We start from the raw sequence: 20431 nt of genomic DNA on the forward strand, positions 1-20431 counted from the left end.
CAGAAATAGGCCAACTACAAATTCTGACAGGTCCAGGTATCCCTCAGTGAAACTAATAGCTCGGGCCTTCTTTTGAAGCATTATCTCCTCAAAAGAAAGCTTGCTTCGCTTTTATTTTTTTCCTCTCCCTGATAAAAGGGCCACCAGGCAGAAGAGAAAAATGAAAAGTCCACGTATGAATTGGCAACTGTTGTGGGAGTCAGAAAAACTGTCTGAGAAACAGAGAAGGGACACTAGAAAATGGAGTGGTTTGCCATGATTTTTCACCTGGGCTGGTTACAGTTTTGAGATGGTGATGCCCTGGCTCTGCTGCCATCTACCCAAGCCAGCCAAGAGTCAGAGGAAACAAATGCAGTGCTATGATAATGACCTACTGATGGGCAGTTTCCTCCAACTAGACACATTGTCCATAAGGACTCTTCAACTGTGACACAAAACTCTGACCCCAGGGTCCCAAATGGTCAATGAAAAGGACTGTTCACAAAGCCTGGGCATCTTGGATACTTCTTGCACTTTCCTCCCTTGCCCTCCCTCCCCATTTCTTTTGTCAATAAAGACTGTCTGTATTTGTCTCATTTCCTCGATTATAATACTTGCCAGCCAGGGAACATTAAATATCGAGCTCTTAGCATCTGAGGAGTGGAAAAACTGTCTTCTGAAAGAATCAGCTCAATGTCTTCGTTCCTGTAGAAAAAGACCAGAAAAGGCCCAAATTAACCACAAGCATGAGTCCCAATACAATTTTTTTTAAACAATAGGCTATAATTTTAGAGCTGAAAGGAACCTTCAAGACCCTTTAGGGTAACTCCCTCATTTTTTTTTTTTACCATAAAGGGAAACTGGGGCTGAGAGGAGAGAAGGGACACGCCTAATCTCACACAGCTACATGTAAGAAAAATCAGCTCATCAAAAGCATATAAACAAAATCAGAGTATCGTTTAGCCCCCTGAACATGGATCAGCAGCACGTTCTACTTCATTACAATGTCTCCATATTAAAGAAAATCCTTCAAGTCACTGACTTGGAATCAAATCTATCAAATTCTGACTTTACTTGGGCTAACGGCCCCTCTGACTGAACCAGTGCTATTGCCCTATCGTCCTAAAGAAGAGAAAACTATCTGGGCATGCGTTATATCGGTCTTCCTGCCCTGCCCCACACCCCGAACATGCTCTTCCCCTCCCTTTTTCCCCTTAGCTACCGTCAATCCTCAGGGAATTATAGCCAGTTGACATTCCTTAAATGTGAAAATCTGAGATACAGCTGAAAGGGGCCTGTGATTAAAAAGACTATACCAGAGGGGTGACCATGTATTTTAAGCATCACGACACTCGTTTGGGCAGCCATAAGTCACAGGGGGAGCCAGAGGGCCTTGGGGGTTGGGGAGCAACGAGTAGTCACCTGGTCACTATCCCATTTTCGGCAAGAATGAAAGCTGCAGCTGGATTTGCTGCTCGGATGAGACTTTGCAGCTGCACAAGGAGGGGATGTCTCTGCTCCACAGTGTGACTAGTGAACACGACATTGCTTACCAAGCCTGTGGAACAAAATCAGGAACATTCAGGCTACAAAAAGAAAGCTCCAATAGCACATTTTTTCTCTGCAAGAGAGAAATCCTAGAGCCACAGTTACAGTCGAAGAAATGTATCGGTTGAAGTTTGCACAAAATTTAGGACTTTGCTTTCTCTCACTTGCTTCCTTCCTCCTACATCTTTAGCATCTCCCTTTCTACTGGACCCTTCCCCTCTCTTTCCAAGCATGAACAAGTTTTCCCTGTGCAGAAAAAAAAAATGTACTTCATTTGCTGCTGACATCTCAGGCTACCATCTCATTATTTCTCCTTCCTTCCCAGACAAACTTTTGGAATACATGGTTTGCAGCGGCTGTCTCTTTCTTGCAATCTGACTTTCATCTTCCTCATTCTACTGAGACTGTTCTCTCAAAGATCCCTCATGACCGTCTCATCACCAAACCCAATGGGGCTTCTCTTTGTCCTCGGTGTCATGGACCTCTCAGAAGGATCTGACACCACGAAACACCTCTTTCCCTCTTGAAATCCCCTTTTTCCTTAGCTACCCAGACACGAAGCTATTTTGATTTACATGCTTTTCAAGCTATTCTTTTTTTTCTCTCCTTCAATGGCTCCTATTTATTCCAGCTATATAAAATACATTGTTTCTGTCCGCGAGGAGTTTATGATATAGTATAGAAGATAACATATTTATGTAAAATCATAATGCAAAATAAAATGCAACAAGAGTACAAGAGAGAGAAATTAAATTCTATGAGAGTTACGAGGAAGAAAAGATCAGTTTTTACTCAATGGATAATCCAAGAAGACTTCATAGATGAAATGGGATATAATCTGGGTTTTGAAAAATGGGTAGGGTTTCAGTGGGGAGGGAGGAGATGTGAAAGGTGTGAGTAAAAACATAATACTGGAAAAGCACATTTGATATGGCCTAGAAAGATAAAGTGGTACCAGACTGAGGGGAGCCCTGAATGCTGGATAAGGACTTTGAAATTTTCTTAAGCAAAAGAGAGTCATTGAAGATTTCTGAGCAGAGGAGAAATATGGCAAGATAAATGCAAAAGAAAGATCAATCTGGCAGGAGTATGTGAAGGATGGATTAGAAGGCTAGGAGGCTAGACTCTAGTAAATGATAATGACATGCTATGCCAAAGAGGTGGCAGTAGATGAATCCAAGGGATACTGCAAAGTTGAACTCAACAGGAAGTTGGTACCTCTTCCCCTCCAAATCACGTTGAAAGTGAAGAAGTTATGTTCTATGCCCTACCCCATCTGACCTGCAAGAAAGAAGTCAAGCCAGAAACTCTAAAAGCCAAAAAGTCATGCTGAAGCCACTAAGGAGAGGATCTGAATCTACCCAGTATTCAGGCCACCCAAGGCACCATGGCTCTGAAGACAGCCCAAATACTTCCAGCAAAGCACCCCAAGGAAGAACAAGCTTGATTTTGCTGCAATCAACAAACTTTCCCTTGCTACTAAGTCAGCTATGAGGAAGGCTGAAAATGGCTCCTTGATGGTATTCACTGTGGATATCAAGGCCAATAAGTATGAGATTAAGCAGGCTGTAAAGAAGCTATATGACAACGATGTGGTCAGCACACTGATCTGGTGTGATAAAGAGAAGGCCTATGTCCAACTGACCCCGAATAGGATTCTTTGGATATGACCAACATCGGAATGTGGGACAGGTTTAGGGGAATGAGTTTGGTTTCACGAATATTGAGTCTGAACTGATGGTGGGACAACTAGGGGAAAAGTCCTGTAGGCAGTTGGAGACAGCATCTGGAGCTCAGAAGAGGAATTTCGTGATGTGAACAACTGACAGACTCAGGATGCCCAAGAGGTCAATGATCTTGCTAGTCTTTCAGAATGGATGCCCTCCACTTCTGCTCTTTCAGTGACCCTTAGGCTCTCCTAACATTCTCTTTCTGAAGCACATAAGGACAGGAGAGGGAGCCTTGGGCTCTCAGCTGGAGCTGAGGCTAGATCAGCAGGCCCCTGGAAGCACCTTCTACCCAATGATTTCCATCACATATTAGCTGGCAAAGCACCTGAAAACAAAGGGAGATGGCATTATCTCTTTCACCAACAGACCTCACGCTCACATAGCCTGCCCGCATCTGCAGAATGCTTCAAAGTTTTTTACTTCTCACGACAAGCCTCAGAGCTAGGTGCTAGTGTTATTCTCCTTTGACAAAGGAGGAGACTGAGGCAGACCGAGGTGAAGTGACTTAGTCAGGGTCACACAACTAGTGTCTGAGGCTGCATTTGAATCAGGTCCTCTAACTCCAGATTCAGTGCTCTATGCACTGTGCCACTGAGCGGCCTCACTTCACCTGGGATTGACTCACAAAGCACCTGGCTGACCCAGATTTTCTCAACCTCATCCCCTTGAGCCCCTGACATCCCCTCCTCTCTTCCTCCTCTCTTCCTCTGCTCCTATTCCTCCAGAACTCAGCCTGGCTCTGTATGTAGATTTCTGGATAGCCATGGACACAGTCCGCTTGATTCAAAGCCATTCACCACGAGGAGCTGTGGCACAGCAAAGGCCTTCTGCAATCCAACAAAAGCCTCACTGGGTAGAGACCAAGGTGGAATTGATGTACAAGCTTAGAGGCAACAGTTTGGCTGTGGGCTGGAGCCCCAAGGCCTGGAGTGACCGCACTGCAGGGAGCAGAGAGGTGGTTCCTGGAAAAGAAAGGAGCCCAGAGTGGGTGGGGTCACCAAGGCCAGAATGGTAATGACTCACAATGAAGAAGCCAGCAGTCATTCCTGAGGAGGTGTGAAGATGACCCTAACACTGAGAGACAGGAAATCCCACAAGGGGAGAAGAACGGAACCAGAGAATCTCTGAGCTGAAAGGACTCTCAGTGGGAATACAGCCTGCAGATGGTCATCCAGGCTCTTGGGACATCATGTCCAAGGCATCCTAGTCTGCTTTTGGTCAGCTGTAATGTCAAGGCAGGTTTTCCTTATCTGGGGTCTTGCCTCTTTGCAGCTTCCACACAGTAGGCATTGCTCTGCCCTCTGGGGCCAAACAGATCAAGGCTAGTTCTTCCACACCATTGAAGATGGCTATTATGTCTTGTCCAGGTCTTCTCTTTTCCAAGCTCGACCTCTCCAGCAGGCCTCACACGCTGTGATTTCCAGTCTTGTTCCTATCTAGGTCACCTTGCTCAGTCTGACGGTGTTCTTCCTAAAAAGTGGTCCCTGGAACAGAACATGCTGCTCCGACATGGCCTGACCTGAGGAGACTACAGCAGATGATAAGCTCTCTGGCTTTGGATAGGAGGCCTCTATTAATGCAATCTAAGGTGGTGCCAAAGGCAGCTGGTAGACACAGGCTGAGCCTGCAGACCACTGGAACCAACAGGCCTTCTGCTCACTAAGTGCTGTCTAGCCATGCTTTCCTTCTCTTACATTTAAAGAGTTGATTTTTGGAACTCATTTGTAAGAATTTATAGTTATCCTTATGACATTTTATCCAATTCCATTCAGCCTATTGTTCTAGTCTGCTGAAACCTTTCTAGATTCCAATTCTATTATTCAGTTTATTAACGATTCCTTTCAGCCTCACATCATCTGGAAATCCAATAAGCTTTATGGTTATCTATGCCTCTTTCTAAATCCCTGACTATATTGAAGAGAAAAGGGAGTGTCTGGGAGCTGAGTCTTCTCTGTTGTGGTCTTGAACAAGGGAAACTGGAGAGAGTAAGAGCTGACTAAAGGTGCAGGCCTCATGCATCACTATACTTGAAGTGAGAGTAGTGATTATTCCAGCCCCAACAAGGGAGAGGCAGGCAATCTCTCTTGGGGTGGCAGGCAGTGTGTAAATGGGAGGATCTGGGGTGGGGCTGGGAAAGGAGGAGGAGGTGAGGCAGACCAGATCCACAGATTATTAGGAATTAGCTTTTTCAGTAGCTCAGTAGGTCCTTTCAAGACTGATCTAAACACTTTGCTTAAAGATCCTCTGATAGAAGAGGAATCTTGATCCTAGCTGGAAATGCAATCCAAATCTGGTTCTTGGTTTGTATATAGTTTCCCAGGTCAAAGCCCCAGAACTTGGCTCCCTAGATGTTCATCATTGAACCTGCAGGCCCAGGCGGATTACCCTGCAGCATTCCGCAGGTCAGCTATGCAAACAATGACTTGCCAAAGGGAAATAACTATGTTTGCTAAGCAGGTCAGGCTTCATAACTCAGGTGTTTTGAGTACAGAACTATCAAGGTCAGGGTGGTCGGTTCCATCCCTATCCTGGCCAGCTATTCTCTCTCTGTTCCATGGTACAAATGACACTAAACCCTGACCAGCTGTCTCACCTGACAAGAGCACAGGGTGACTTGGCATACAGGCCAGGCCCATAACCGGAGCCCAAATCAAGCATGGGGCCAACTTGATAAAGTCCATCATGTTAGTCTATTGAGCAAAAAGAAAAGAGTGTTGACTCTTTATGTCTAATTTTTTATTCCCTAAAAAGAGGGAATGCTGAGAAAAGATTGGTGCTGCCTTGCCCTTTCAACCACATTTGGCTTCCTTTTTGATCCTTGCTTGGAATCTGTAATTCACACTCTTGGAGGAAAGGCTACCTACAGTACATTCCATTTTTAATTTTAAAAGAATCATTATTTAAAAAATTAAGATATCAGTTCAATCGCTGGGAAAGCACTAAGGGGATGAAATGCATGAGTTGTTTTTTTTTGGGGGGGGGGGTATGTACCAGGAACATGTTACTTCTCTCAGGCTGGCTCCTAAGCTTCCTAAAAAATATTGGTGCTTGGGGCAGCTAGGTGGTGCAGTGAGTAGAGCACCGGCCCTGGAGTCAGGAGGACTTGAGTTCAAATCCGGCCTCAGACACTTGGCACAATTACTAGATGTGTGACCTTGGGCAAGTCAATTAACCCAAATTGCCCTGCCCTCCCCCTGCAAAAAAAAAAATATTGGTGCTCACTTCCTTTGAAGGAGGAATCATTTTTCACTCCTCTCACTCCAACATCACATAGATCCATAGATCAACAGCAGCTATCAATGGTGGCATTTTGCTATCCACATGGTGGCTCACAGTGTCAGACAAATAATGTCACTGGGTTTTTTTTTTTCCTTAATTTGCAAGGCTAAGAAGTAAGAGGCATCCATCTCCTAAGGCTTTTGTACTTTCTTGGGAAACACTGCCTCCACCCTGTGCTCTCTCAGATTCTCTGATTTTGGAGAATAGCACACACAGCCTCCAGTGCTTTGCCTATGACAGGCCACGTAATTGTGGTTTGACAGCTGCCATGCTAGCAGTAGAAGGCAGAGTTCCTAGGGCAGACCTCCCAGTCACCAGATGCCTTGGGGATGCCAGAGCCAAGCACAGTGCCTGCTGTGCACTGGAATGGACAACAAGGGCCGGACACTCGACACTTTCCCTAGGCTATGTCAGAGGCAGGCAGCTTGAATCACTTGCTCTTGTCACTTACATAAAAACAGGAAAAGAGGTGGGGGGGTGGGCTGGGGAAAGGACATAAGGCAGAAAGGGCCAAGAGGACAAGGGCCACCAAGGTCACCCAGGGCTGTTTACATTGTTTGTGAGTGACTCTGGAGATGAAATGTAGCCAGAGTCATTAAAGGCAATAATAAAAAATGGTAGCCTGGAGCTGGGCTCATGCAACACAATTCAAAGTATAACTTATTCCAAAGAATTTAAGCCCTCACCAAACTGAAGATTAAACACTGAAATAAAGTCTTGGGTAAAATCCTGCTGATGTCCCCTCCTCTTTCATTGTCCTATCTCTCTTTCCCTCGATGGAGAAGAACTCTTCTGGGACTGACGCAGCATCACACGATTCTGAGGTGAGGGCGCCATGGAAAATGAGTCTTCTCCCACCACAGACCCGGCTGCTGACCTCGGCCTTCTTCCCTTGGGCAGCAGCCGGCCCCTGTCGTTCCCCAAGACAACAGGCTTGGGGAGGGGGGGCTCCCCGTGGGCCAGCCGGCAGCGGGCTCAGCAGGGTGAGGCACAGCGATGGGGACACAGGGGGAGGTTGTTTCCGTTTGATTTCTGCTTGCTGGGCCGACTCAGGAAGCCCAGGCACCAAGCACGCCTCTCAACAACAATGGGGAGTTCATCCCCAGCGTGGAGATTTAACAAATGACTCCTCATCTCCCTCCACCACAGGCAGTCCTGTCTGTATTAAAAAAATAAATGCCATTTCCTGGGGTGCCTAGCTTTGTAGGACAGACTTGGGGATCATAAGCAGATCTTTTGGGTGCTGTCAGACCCAAAGCCATGTGGACCCAGGTTTAGGGACCTACACTTCCTGTGGTCACTCTAAATGGAGAGCCAGGTTTGTGCTAAGGCTGACTCCATTTAGGGAAGCAGGAAGGATAACTCAGTGTTCTCCAAAGGCAAGATCTGAGTCGACATATGCCCATAAAAGGAGATGAAAATATTCGATGTCACTGCTCTCCGCTAATGAACTTGAATCATTCTTTAGCTTTCTGAACTATAGGTGGAAGGGCAGAAAATCCATCTTCAGAAATTCTAGAGCACAGTTATCACATTTATATCATGTTTGAAAAACAAACTTTATTCTGCAGGCAGAAAGTCAAGCCTATTGCTTACCTTGTGAACACTGATCAAGAAATTTAGGAAAGAGAAATCTAGAAAGAAAAAAAAAAAGAGAAGCATTAATGCTTAGACTTCCAGTGGAAGTTTAAACATTTTTTAAAAAACAGTTCATGATTCTATGATTCAGTGTTATGAATTAGAACTCTCCCTACAGACCTGAATGACACTAATAGACAAGAATACTACTTAACCATTGGCACTCAACCAATGAACCACACCCAAAAAGAGAGGCTATAGGTAGTTTGGAAGAAGCTAGAGCTTTTCAGAAAACTTCTTCAGCTAAAGGTCCAAGACCCAGGGAGTGACAGAGTAAAGGGAATGAAAATCAGGTGCCGTCCATCCTAAGCAAGGAAGAATACTGGGGATCCCAGAGGAGCAAGTCCAGCACTTATGTGTATTCTCTCTCCTCCTAGAAACCTCATGACTCAGGCCTTCCAAAAGACTAACTTCTAAGAGCTAATGATGGTGGGAACATTTGGGAGCTAGTCCACTGTCCACACTGCTGAGAGAGTTCATTTCAATGGGAACTGCAAAAGGAAACGAAAGTAGTTATCCTGCCTCTCTCTGCTAATGACAAGCCATTCCAGTTTCCAGTTCCATTCTTCCCTTCAGACTCATGATAGGTGTGCTTTTCGCAAGAACCTGGGATTTCTTTTAACACTACCCTGAAAAACCACAACAGGCAAACAGGGAAGATACCTTGGGGCTGGCCTTCCTCTCTCAAACTTCTCACTGCACTTTGCCCGAATCTCTCCTTTGTGTTGCACAGAATCGGAATCTCACAGTCAGAAGAGACTTAAGGAAAGAAATCGCTTCCATGATGCCCACACTGATCTCATTTCTACCATATATAGTAATTTGTATGCATGGCTTTCCCTCATGTTAGATTATAGCCCCTCTGAGAGGAGGGGTCTGTTTTTAACCCCCAGGGGCTTAAAAATGTTTGTTGAATGACTAGTATAAGAGGCAAAGAGGGGAAGCCTTTCCTAGGCAAAGTTGCTTACGTAGCATTTGTTAAGAGATGAAGTAACACCCTCTACAGAGATAGTGTTGGGCTGGGTGCAACTGAGTGTTCCCTGGGTGGGGGACCAGCCTCCAAAGACTGTAGGAGCTCAGGGTCTCCAGGCCCTGTACTCAGCAGACCTAGCAGAAGGAGCTCCTTCATTGTGAAATAAGCAAATAGATCTCCCAGACCTAAGGGAAGAAAGTTCTGAGCCAGATACTTGTAGAATGCACCAAAACTGGTATTTTCCACGTGAGCTGGGGACAAACCTTAGGGCAAAATGTTCCTTCCAGTTGTTACAGTTGGAGCCAGTGTGCCAAGTTTATCTGCCAAAGCTCCTCATCTACCAATATCAGAGCAAACAGGAGATGAAAGATGCCTATTAGGTCACCTAATCCCCTCCCCTGGGGCACTGCTAGTATTTCCTCATTCTCCCAACTTTCCCATGTTTTCTCCCATTTATCTCAGATGACCAGGTTTCCAAGCCTCTTACAAGAGGCGTCACTGTTAGGAAAATGTGCTCGGCTTCATCATGTTACCTCCTAACTTTCTGTGCCAGATCTGGCATAGGCAACAGCATTCTCCCTCCTCCCCCCTCAATGCTTCTTCAGAACAGTATGCCACCATCCCCATCACTACAGAGCTGATGTTGTCTGCCATATTTTTTCCTAAATCAATCCTTTATCAAACACGTCTCTTTCTGAGGAGGAGAGGGCTCAGAAGTGATAGGGGTGTGGTTTCCCCCACCTGGAGTCTGGGGGCCATGATGCCCTCTGATGAGGACTTGTCTCAATACCTCAGTAAGATCATTAGTCTTACAAGACCACACCCTGCAGATTCTACTGAAAAGATTCATCTGTCTCAAACATTCCATATTCCCTAGCTTTCCCTGATCCTCAGGCTGAAAATGAATACTTATTCTTCTGAATTCCTAAGCACTATGGGCATGCCTCTTTTAGGGCACTATGTAGGTCCCCATGGTACTTGACTGTAATGAGGTTATTAATAGACTGTAAGCTCCCTGAGGGCAAAGAGAGAGGGGTTACCTTTGTATTTTCCTCCCTGATTCCTCGTACAGTGCCCTGCACATAGCAGATGCTCAGTAGATATTTGCTGAGTTTGAAATATTTGTGTTAGGGCTTTCCAAAGGTGAACACAGACCTCTGACTTATTGTACATTTGTCATTTAGTGGATTACATTTTTTCATACTGAATTTCACTACATTTCCAGCACATACATAGAGCTTGACTGTGGTTTCTGAATTATTTCTCCATCAAAATATTTTCATTCTCTCTCTCCTCACCAATTTATGATCATGACATCTCTGCCTCTATCCAAATTGCTAACAGAAGCATGATGCCTAAAGATGAGGCACTTTGGGAATCCCGAATTACAGGGCCCCTTTCTACTGCAGTTTAGCATTTAGAGAAGTTTTTCTGTTCTCTAGGTTGTCCTCAAATGTCAGATTAGTAGATCTGTTTTCTTTTCATAATCTGGTTCTTTATCAGATGAGTCACTAGAGAAATAAACCAGTATCTATCTTAGGGCCTATGCCATGACTGGTGTAGACCATGGAGAAGACCATTTTATAAGCAAGACCCCAGGATGGGTTATATACTTTATAAGCATATAAAGTAATGTCACACATATACCAGAACTTATATGTGTGAAAGAGTCCTGGATTCTCAAAGTGGGTAAACAAATTCCAATGATGCTACCATTACTCAAAACATTTTTGAAATTCTTATCAGGAGACAGCCCAGGAGAGCAAGAACTATTTCACGCTCTCATCCCAAAGTGCTTCCAGAATCCATGATCTTGTTGGTGTGGGTTCTCCTTCCTCCAATGCAGATCAAAACTTGATAGCCAGAAGATATGGCTGAAGCTACTGGGGTTTTCCCCTATGAATTTAGCTTTGTTGGTTGTTGGATAAGAGATAAATAGTCTATTTCTGAATTTATTCTTAGAATACTTATGCTCCTCCCAAGTCTTTCTAGCTTAGAAGAGCCTGTAAGAAACTTACACTCCCCTAGCACAGCTTATGTGAACTGAAGACCACCTTTATGCCCCAATGAGGCATCACAGGAGGAGATTCAAGCAGAAAGCTCTGTTATGTTTGTTAAGATGGCCCTGCCTCATCTTGAATTTAGCTCTGACCCAGTAAGATGAGAGCAATATGAAGCACATGTCCCAAAGTCCCATGAATAGTTCCCAGGATCTGGTCTCATGACAATCAATTTCAATTTGTTCCATTTGAAGAATCCTTTGTTTGGTAGGTAAACCTCTTCCTAAGCCATTCTACCCAAACAGAGAATGCTCAGGTTTTAAGTCTCTGGTGGGGGAACATTTAATCCAAATGCAAAAGGTAGTCACCTGTGGTGCCTGGACTTAGAGACATGCATACTGGCCTGCACTGCAAGGTTTAGTTCAATAGTATGTAGCCAACATTCCTGACCCGAAGTAGGGAAGGGTTGTGGATGACATTTCCTCTGGACAACTCTCCTTCAGGAGATTCAGGATTTCATAGGGGTGGGTGCTCATGACCCACAGTACAATCTCTCTAGGCCTTAGCAGACTGCTCTCAGAGAGCTGCTGTGGCCAGAAAATTCTTCCCTTTGTAGCTGATGATTAGCCTCTTCAAATCTAACTAGACTGATTGATCCTCAGATGACAGCCTCATGCTCATCATGACAATAACAGTATTTATTTAGCACTTTACAAATATTATCCCATTTGATTCTCACAAGAACCCTGGGAGGTAGGTGCTATTATCCCCAATTTATAGATGATGAAAAGGAGGCAGAGAGAAGTAAAGGGACTTGCCCAGGGTCACATAGCTAATAAATGACTGAGGCTGCATTTGAATCCTGCTCTTCTGGACTGTAGGCTGGGTGCTCTATCCTCTGTGCCACCTAGTTGTCTCAGGAGCTTGGTCCATACTTGAAGCCCTTCAAACTTGGTAGAATCTGCCGGAGTTTAGGCTCTGTTGGCACAGCTTTGGAGAATCTAGAACTATCATCACATATATTTACATGGCACTTAATAACCATTAAAAATGTTTTAGTGATGTTTCTCCCATTGACTCCTTTCCACCAAGAAACCTGCCCTCACAACAAATAACTATAGTCAACCCTGCCCCACCCCACCCCCAAGTCAACTGGCCTTGTCTGACCCATTCCACTCCTACAGCCCACTTCCTCTCTGCTGAGAGGCAAAAGGTGAACCTCCCTCTAGGTCTTCTGAAGTCATGACTGACCACTGTATTGTTTCGTGTTCTGAAATCTTTCAGTTGTCTTCATTTATGTTATGGTGGTCTTCATGGAGACTGTTGTCCTGGCTCTGCTTACTTTGTTCTACATCTGTTTCTATGAGTCTTCCCAAATCTATCTGAATTCTTTGTATTTATCATTTCTTATGGCATAATAGAGGCAGCTAGGTGGTACAATGGATAGAGTGCCAGGCCTGGAATCAGGAAGACTCATCTTCCTGAGTTCAAATCTGGCCACAGACACTTGCTAGCTGTGTGACCCCGGGCAAGTCACTTAACCCTCTTTGCACCAGTTTCCTCATTTGTAAAATGAGCTGGAGAAGGAAATGGCAAATCACTCCAGTATCTTTGCCAAGAAAACCACACATGGGATCACGAAGAGTCAGACACAACTGAAAATGACTGAACAACAAAAATGGCACAATAATATTCCAGTATGTTCAGATGCCATCTTTTATTCAGTCATTCACCAGTGGACAGGTATTCATTTTGTTTTTAGTTCTCTGCTACTATAAAAAGAGCTGATATCAATATTTTTTGTAGGTATAGGATCTTTCCCATTGTTTTTGACCTCCTTGGGCGATCTATCATTGGGTCAAACATTATATTTTAAAGGTTAGTGACTTTTAGGAAACTGTATTTCAAAATCATTTTCCAGAATGATTAGACCAGTTCACAGCACCACCAACAGGGTATCAGTGGGTCTATTTTTTCACAGTCCCTTTATTATTTATTTTTAAGAACATTTTTCAGCAATCGTTTGTTATTATCTTCACAATCCCTATTTTACAGACGGGAAAAACCTAGTACCAAGAATGTCCTTTTACCCTAAACATTATCAGATAACAGTAATGAATACTCTTCTCTTTTGGGCAAGAGGACACCTCTTTGAAGTGAACTCTGTGATAAAGAATGATAAATATCAGGTTTTCTGCATATATCATGGCAAACCTGGTTATAAATTTACCTGGAGAGCTAACAGTTAGAGTCTCATTCTGAAAGCTGAGGACAACTAGAAACTTTCACGACACGGAGCAAGTCCCTTTCCCTTTCTGTTCTTGCTCTGTTTCCCCTTCTGTATAACAAGAGAGCTCCAAATGTTCCACCATTTGGTCACCTTTACCTGAACTAACTAATGCTAAAGCAGACAAACAGCTCTCTCCTCAGAGTATCCTCCGCTCTATCCTCAACATTATCAGCAAGCATTTACTAAGAACCAATTTAATGTGTTACCTGTTAGGGTTACAAAGACAGAACATACAGTATGTAAAGACAGAATCAGCTAAGTGCCAGACCAACGGTAGAAGTCAGACATGTTACGGACGTTCAAGTGGTTCAAAAAGTCTTGACTGGGGAGATGGGATCTGAGCTGGGCCTTGATGTTTCAGTTTCTTCTTCTAAAATACAGCTAACTCCTGAGCTTCCTACCTTACTGGGTTACTGTGGGGATCAAATGAGATAATATATAAAAAGTGCTTTGTGAACTCCAAAGCCTTATTTAGATGCCAGCTTTTATTTTTATTATTGAAAGAAATGTGGAATTTGAATAGGTGGGGAGGAGGGATAAAAGTTAACAGTAAAGAGAAAGGTGGAGAATCAGGTTCCACATGGCTTGGACTACCTTGGCTGGGGCACTCAGAGGTCAGATGGTGGCAGGTCTGAAAGGTCATGCTGGGGAACCTTTATCCTGAAGGCAGAAGAGAAATACTGAAGGTGTCTGTACAGAGGAGTGACAAGAGCCAATCCATATTTTAGAAAGTTTAATCTGGTCAGGGTTTGAAAAGTAGAATAGAGGCAGAAAGACTCAAGACAGGAAGAGCAGTACTCAGGCATGAGATGCTGAGGGTCCCAGCTAGGGTAACCGTAGGAGTGCAAAGGGGAAAGATAAAGAAAGGCACTTTATGAAGGAAGATCTGACAGGATTAGATGGCTGACAAGATATGGGAGACCAGACAAAGAAGCTAAGGTGGTCAAGATTTTGAGTCTGAGTGTCTGAGAGAAATAGGAAAAGGGGGTGGGGGAGGAAAGCTGGTTTTAGGTCAGAGATGTTGAGTTTGAAGAGATGGCTGAACATGCAGCTAGTGGTTGTCACCCACCAGGCAGTGAGAGATGGGAAAAATTCAGGAGAGAGGTCACTGCTGGAAATGCAGAGCCAGTTATCTGCATAGAGGTGATGGTAGATGAGATCCCTAAGAGATCAGCAAAGCAAATAGCAAAAAGAAGCAGGGTGGGGTCTTGGGCTGCATGCAGGGTTGGGGAATGAGAAGTAGAAGCAGACCTACTGAGGAAGGGGAGAACCAGCGAAGGGCACTGTTCCAGAAGACAAGGGGAGAGAGCGCTTCAAGAAAGGGGGAGAGGAAAACAGGAGCACCCTATGAAAGCAGGAGGCTGGGCTTTTAATAGGAACAGACACAGTGCTACTAAATGAAACTGTTCACTGTATTATTTCCACTACATTTCCCCTGAAATGGCCCTCTTCCCCGCTCTGAGAACTGAGAACTTCTGTGATTAGCGGTGAGTGTTTCTCAATAGCTGAAGAGACAATACGTTTCCAAAGAGGCAGCATGCAGACCTCTGCCCTCGGCTCGGGGCCTCTTGGCACTTCCTCCAGCCTTACCAGGCTCTGTCGGGCCTGCCAGCCAGGGGCTTCCCCCAGCTTCCTGGCATCCCAGTTCCAGAGCAGGAAGAAGTCACCAAGCCAGCACTGTTTCCATAGGGATGTCCTGGTCTCACCCATTGGGTAAACTGGATCTCCTTCTCCTCCTCCTCTCTCACTAACTCAGAAGCACAGGCATGTTTCTTGGTAGTCACCATGGGTACAGAGGGCTAGAGGCAGCCAGGCAGCTTGGAGGCAGAGATTTCAGAGTTCAAATCCAGTCTAGGGCACTGACCAGCTGTGTGACCCTGGGCAAGTCACCTAGCATCCCTCAGCTACTATTACCCCCTAAAATGGGGACAGCAGCAGTACCTTCCTTCCAGGCTTGTTTTGAGAATAAAATGAGGTAATATTTGTAAAGTGCTTTGCAAACTCCAAAGTGTTGCTAGCTATTATCTGGGACTTTTAAACTCTGCATTGAAAAAGTCCACGGCAGCTTGGGGACAGGGCTTTTCTTCACAGTACAGTCTCATGGCACATGCAGTTCCTGGTGTCTGCTGGGCTTGTTGTCCATGGCCCACCCCATGGTGCTTAGTACAGGAGGAACATCTGCTCCCCCAGGGAAAGGTTGGGAACTGTTCTATTCACTGCTCATCAAACCACCTCTAGCACAAAACCAATTAGCAAGCACAGATCTGACAAACATGCTCAGGACCTACTGGGAGGCTTGGCACAAATGCCTCGTACATCTCTCTGCTGAAATCCTCTCTTCCCTGAAGACTGGAGCTCAGGTGTCACTAATTCCAAGGACCCTTTCAGCTAGAAATGGTCCCTCCCCTCTCAAATCTTTCCATTTCCTTATTTGACCTCTTCTATTTTGATATTACATCCTAATTTGTGCTACATATGGCTTATGCTGTTACTAAATTCTAAGCTCCTTGAAGGAAGGCACTTTATCATTTTCAGATGAGTGAGCTAAGAGAGAGAACGGCATGGGCAACAACAGTCTCCCCACCTCCGGTCTATCTCCCCTCCAATCCATCCAGCTACCACAGTGATTTTCCTGAAGTATACATAGGGCCATTTCACACCCTACACACCCCTTCAATAAATCCTCTTGGGTCAAACAGAAATTCCTCTGCTGGACATTTAAAGCTTTCACCTGGCCCCAGCCTATATCTTGCCAGTCCTCTTTCTCATTATTTCTTTCCAGGAACTTCCTCAGTCTGGTCATCCTGGCTTCCCTGCTGGTCCTCAAGCATGATGCTCCATCTCCTGTTTCTGTACCATTGTCCTGGCTGTTCTCCAGGCTGGGAAGGCCTCCGCTCCTCCACATCAGCCTCTTCATTTCTCTGGTCTCTTCCAAGATATACCTCAAGTAGAAGGTGAACTCTCTGGGGACTGGGAATGTTTGTTTGCCTTTGTATCCCTAACATTTAACATAACACTTGGCAAATAGTAAACAGTAAATAAATGTCTGTTGACTGTCTGAGGACACAAAAAGACCTCAACAACCTAGAATGAGTTCCTAGCCCAGTGAGCCATTTAGCAGTATACAGTATGTGTGTACATATTGTGTGTGTGTGTGTGTGTGTGTGTGTGTATATGTATATATGTATGTATGTATATGTATATATGTATGTATATGTATATATGAAAACATAATAGAATATATGATACAATATAACATAATATAATAATATATATCCTAATATAGTTATTAGGTTATAATCTAATACTAAGGAAGAATTTTACAGGAGAAGCATCAAATGATACATGACCAGAAAAGAAGGCAGATCAGTTATGTAGGGAGACAAATCAAATAAGGTGCATTTGTTCCTCCCCTTCACCCATTAGAATATAAGTTCATTGTGAGTGAGGATCTTTCGGTCTGCGTATTTCTATCACTAGTGCCTGGCACACTACAGATTTGTTGATGGCTTGAAGATCCAAAAAGATTTTGACAGGCTAAAATGGTGGGACAAATCTAATAGGATATATTTAGCAATCAATTAATCCAATCAACAAGCATTTATTAAGCATTTGCTGCTATGTGAAAGGCATTATACTAATCACCGAGGACACAGAGACAAAAGTCCCTCAAGGAATTAACATTCAAACAGGGCAAACAACATGTACAGATATGTACCTATTTTTAATATATATGTAGATATGTGTGTGAATGTGTGTATATAATACAGATCATATGTAATACATGTAATACACATCATATATATGTATGGATGTATATGTGTGTGTGTATATGTGTGTGTGTGTGAGTGTGTGTATACATATATATATACATATATATATATATACACACATACATACATGTATAAAGGAACCATGAACTCAACATGCAATGACAGAAAGACATGGAAGCCAAGAGCCTGTCCCTGTTTTTAGGTGGCACTATTGAGGCACCCTGCCTGATGCCAGGAAGATGACCATCCTGCTGTGTCTGCCCTACTCAGAACACATCTGAAGCAAGGAGGGTGTTCCGTTTCAGATGTACCATTTTAGAAAGGCCTCTTGACAAGCTGGAAACTTTCCTGACAAGAAGGATCAGGCTTGATCTGCTTGGCCCCAAGGGACCAAATTGGGAGCACCAGATAGATGTTATGGAGAGGCAGATTTCGGCTCCCTATAAAGAATAGCTTTCTAACAAGTAGACTGAGTTGCCTTGCAAGTAGTAAAATCTCAATCCCTGCAGGTCTCCAAGCAGAGGCCATGTGAGCATCTGTTGGGGATATTGTATAGGGGATCACTTGGTAGGAAGGGCTGGGACTCAATGAGCTCTGAAGTCCTTCCCAACTCTAACATTTCTCGTCTCTGAAACAGTATCCCTAGCACCGGACACTACACACAGATGTCGAAGTGAACTGATGCTAGAACAAGAGCCCAAGGGACCAGAAAACTCCCCGAGACCAAAAGCTGGCAATCTTACTACAACTTACTATCCACACAGCTCACAATGCAACTCCATTTTTTTTTCTTTGGTGGACAAAAATCACAGGAAGTACATTCTTAGTCAGACACAATGCTTAAATGGACTTTTGGGTAGAGATAAATGAGGGCTGGGTGGTCAGGAAAGGCTTGGTGGATGGCTGAGGCTAGGCCTTGACAGATACTTAGAATTTGGATTGGCAAAGGAGAGGGAAGGGCATTTCCTGGAGGTGGAATAACATGAGCAAAAGTGTGGAGGCAGGAATGTTCAAATTAGAGAATGCTTTGTCAAGATAAGAGGATTTGGTTGGATTTTGTAGGGCCTGGAAAATGTGACAATGAAGGTTCCTAAGCAGCGGGCAGCACAATTAAAGGAGTATTTTAGGAATCTTAACTTTAGTACCAAGGTGGGACAAAATTCCTTATCTAGTTCTAGAATGCTTTGGGAAAAATTGGTATAGTAGAGCAATACAGAAAAAAGGCAAGAAGAACAACAAAATATCCAGGACATTTGAGGAAGAAAGTAGAGTTTACACCCCAGGCTGAAGAGCAGAAAAAACTGAGACACAGAGCCATGATATTTAGGACTTCTAGCCCAGTTGGTAAGAGAGGCATCTACGCTATCGACGTAGTTTAATAGTTTTTTTTTTAATCTTTCAAGTGTGAGATTTACTGATTCTGTGATTTTGTCCTGAGTTTTGGCTGGAATAAAGATCAATGATCTGCTTTATTCACTCTTCTGAATGTTTCCAGTGGTATTTAGTTCCAGTAAGTAAGATCCCTAACACATTTCAATTCTCAATACTTTTCTTCAAGTCATGTTGTCATTTTCTCCAATTACATCTATTCCTAGGATTAGAGACTTAGTGTTGAAACGGATCTCCAGGCCCTTCCAACTCCAAATCCAGGGCTCTTCCCACTAGACCAAAGGCAAAGATTTCTAAAAGCAGAGGGGTCCATCTCCACATGTCCAAGTATGTCTAGGCTCTCCAAAGAGGAAAGCATAGAGCCCTCGGGCAAGCCTGATGCTCAGAAAACCTCACTTATTTGCTCCATCCTCTCTCAACTTGACCAAATGTCCAAGGTAATCTGCATACCAGACCCTTTTCTAGGTAAGATCTGGGTACAAAAGACAAAGAAGAGGAAGCTAATGGGACCATCCTTTCTAAGAAAATACATTTCATGCCCCACTTGCAGTATGAAATTGCTTTACTGTGGCCACAGAAACATGACCAGAATACTTGCAGGACTTTTATCCGCAAGACAGATTAGACTTACTCTGTATATAGTTCTAAAAAAACCAAAAAAAACAAAACAAAAAAAAACCCAAAAAACTAAGACCAGAGAGCAAAAGCCACAGAGATATAGATTCAGTATTCTCCAGAACTTCCTCACAATGAGAGTTATGAGAGTTATCCAGCATGGAATGGAACTGTCTGTCCCTGGAAACATTCAAACTCATCAGGGATATTTCAGGGGGTATTTCTGGACAAAGTAGAGGATTGGACTAAATGACTTTAGAGATCTCTTCGGGTTCTAAAGTTCAGGGATCCTCTTGTTGCCTAGAGAAGGACTTCGAGGTCCTGGTAATAATCAATACATTAATGAGAATTTACTGAGCACCTGCCATATAGTAAGGAAAAATAATGAATTCTCTCTAAGAAGCAAAATTAAACAAGTCTGATCTAAAAAGATGATGCCTTCTGAGAAGAACAACTCCCTCCCACCCAACTGCTTAAGTTCTGGTGACTAAGGACTACCTGTGCTCCATGTAGCAGCTCAGGGGCTCCACACATGTGGTGATTGTGCCAATTTCAAAGGCAGATTTCACATCTGAGTCAGGGTGAGTCTGGAGTGCCTGGACAACATCAATAACATCCGTGTAGCTGTAAGAGACAAGAGAAATGGGTGACTAATGGTAAAATTTCTAAACCTCAATGTACAGAGAATGAGGAATAAACAATATTAACTAGAGATCTTTATTGCTTAAATTTTTAAAATTCTGAACTTAATAAGTGACAAAGATGAACATTCCATAAACAAAGTAGAATAGAAAAACAGGATTATATAAAAAACCATGAATTTCTTATCACATACAATTTACTTTTCCTTTTAAATATATAATAAATTCAATGTATAGCTTTCAAAACTGTCCTATTTATCTGCATTTCCTTTTGGCCCTTCTGTTCTTTTCAGTGCATTTAAAAATGATGTTCGAATGGTTCTCTTTTCTTTCTTTTCCTTTGACAGCTATAGCTCACTTCTGCCCTACAATTCATCACACACCTTGGAAAGAAAACCCTTGTAATAAAATATGTATAGTCAAATAAAACAAATTCTTACACCATCCATGACCAAATAGACCTCCTTAACATAAAGAGGGAAATTATACAGGTGTCATTAGGATATAGTACATTACTAAAATACTGGAAAAATACTCTTAGTTAAAATAAGAGATTAGGAAACACACACATTTTCA

General features: G+C 43.5%; 1 protein-coding gene across 2 annotated transcripts in view; it reads right to left on the reverse strand.

The window, feature by feature from the left end:
* C6H20orf194 (chromosome 6 C20orf194 homolog) overlaps nucleotides 1-20431 on the reverse strand; it is a 173827-nt gene that overhangs the window by 15824 nt on the left and 137572 nt on the right. For both annotated transcript variants that reach the window (XM_036763212.1, XM_036763213.1), the window contains exons 28-31: nucleotides 19713-19838; nucleotides 8133-8170; nucleotides 1402-1537; nucleotides 598-684 (exon numbers count right to left, since the gene is read on the reverse strand). In XM_036763212.1, coding sequence (XP_036619107.1) covers nucleotides 598-684; nucleotides 1402-1537; nucleotides 8133-8170; nucleotides 19713-19838 — 387 coding nt within the window. The remainder of the gene's footprint in view (nucleotides 1-597; nucleotides 685-1401; nucleotides 1538-8132; nucleotides 8171-19712; nucleotides 19839-20431) is intronic.

The sequence above is a fragment of the Trichosurus vulpecula genome, chromosome 6 (assembly GCF_011100635.1).
Source record: "Trichosurus vulpecula isolate mTriVul1 chromosome 6, mTriVul1.pri, whole genome shotgun sequence".
Classification (NCBI taxonomy): Eukaryota; Metazoa; Chordata; class Mammalia; order Diprotodontia; family Phalangeridae; genus Trichosurus; species Trichosurus vulpecula.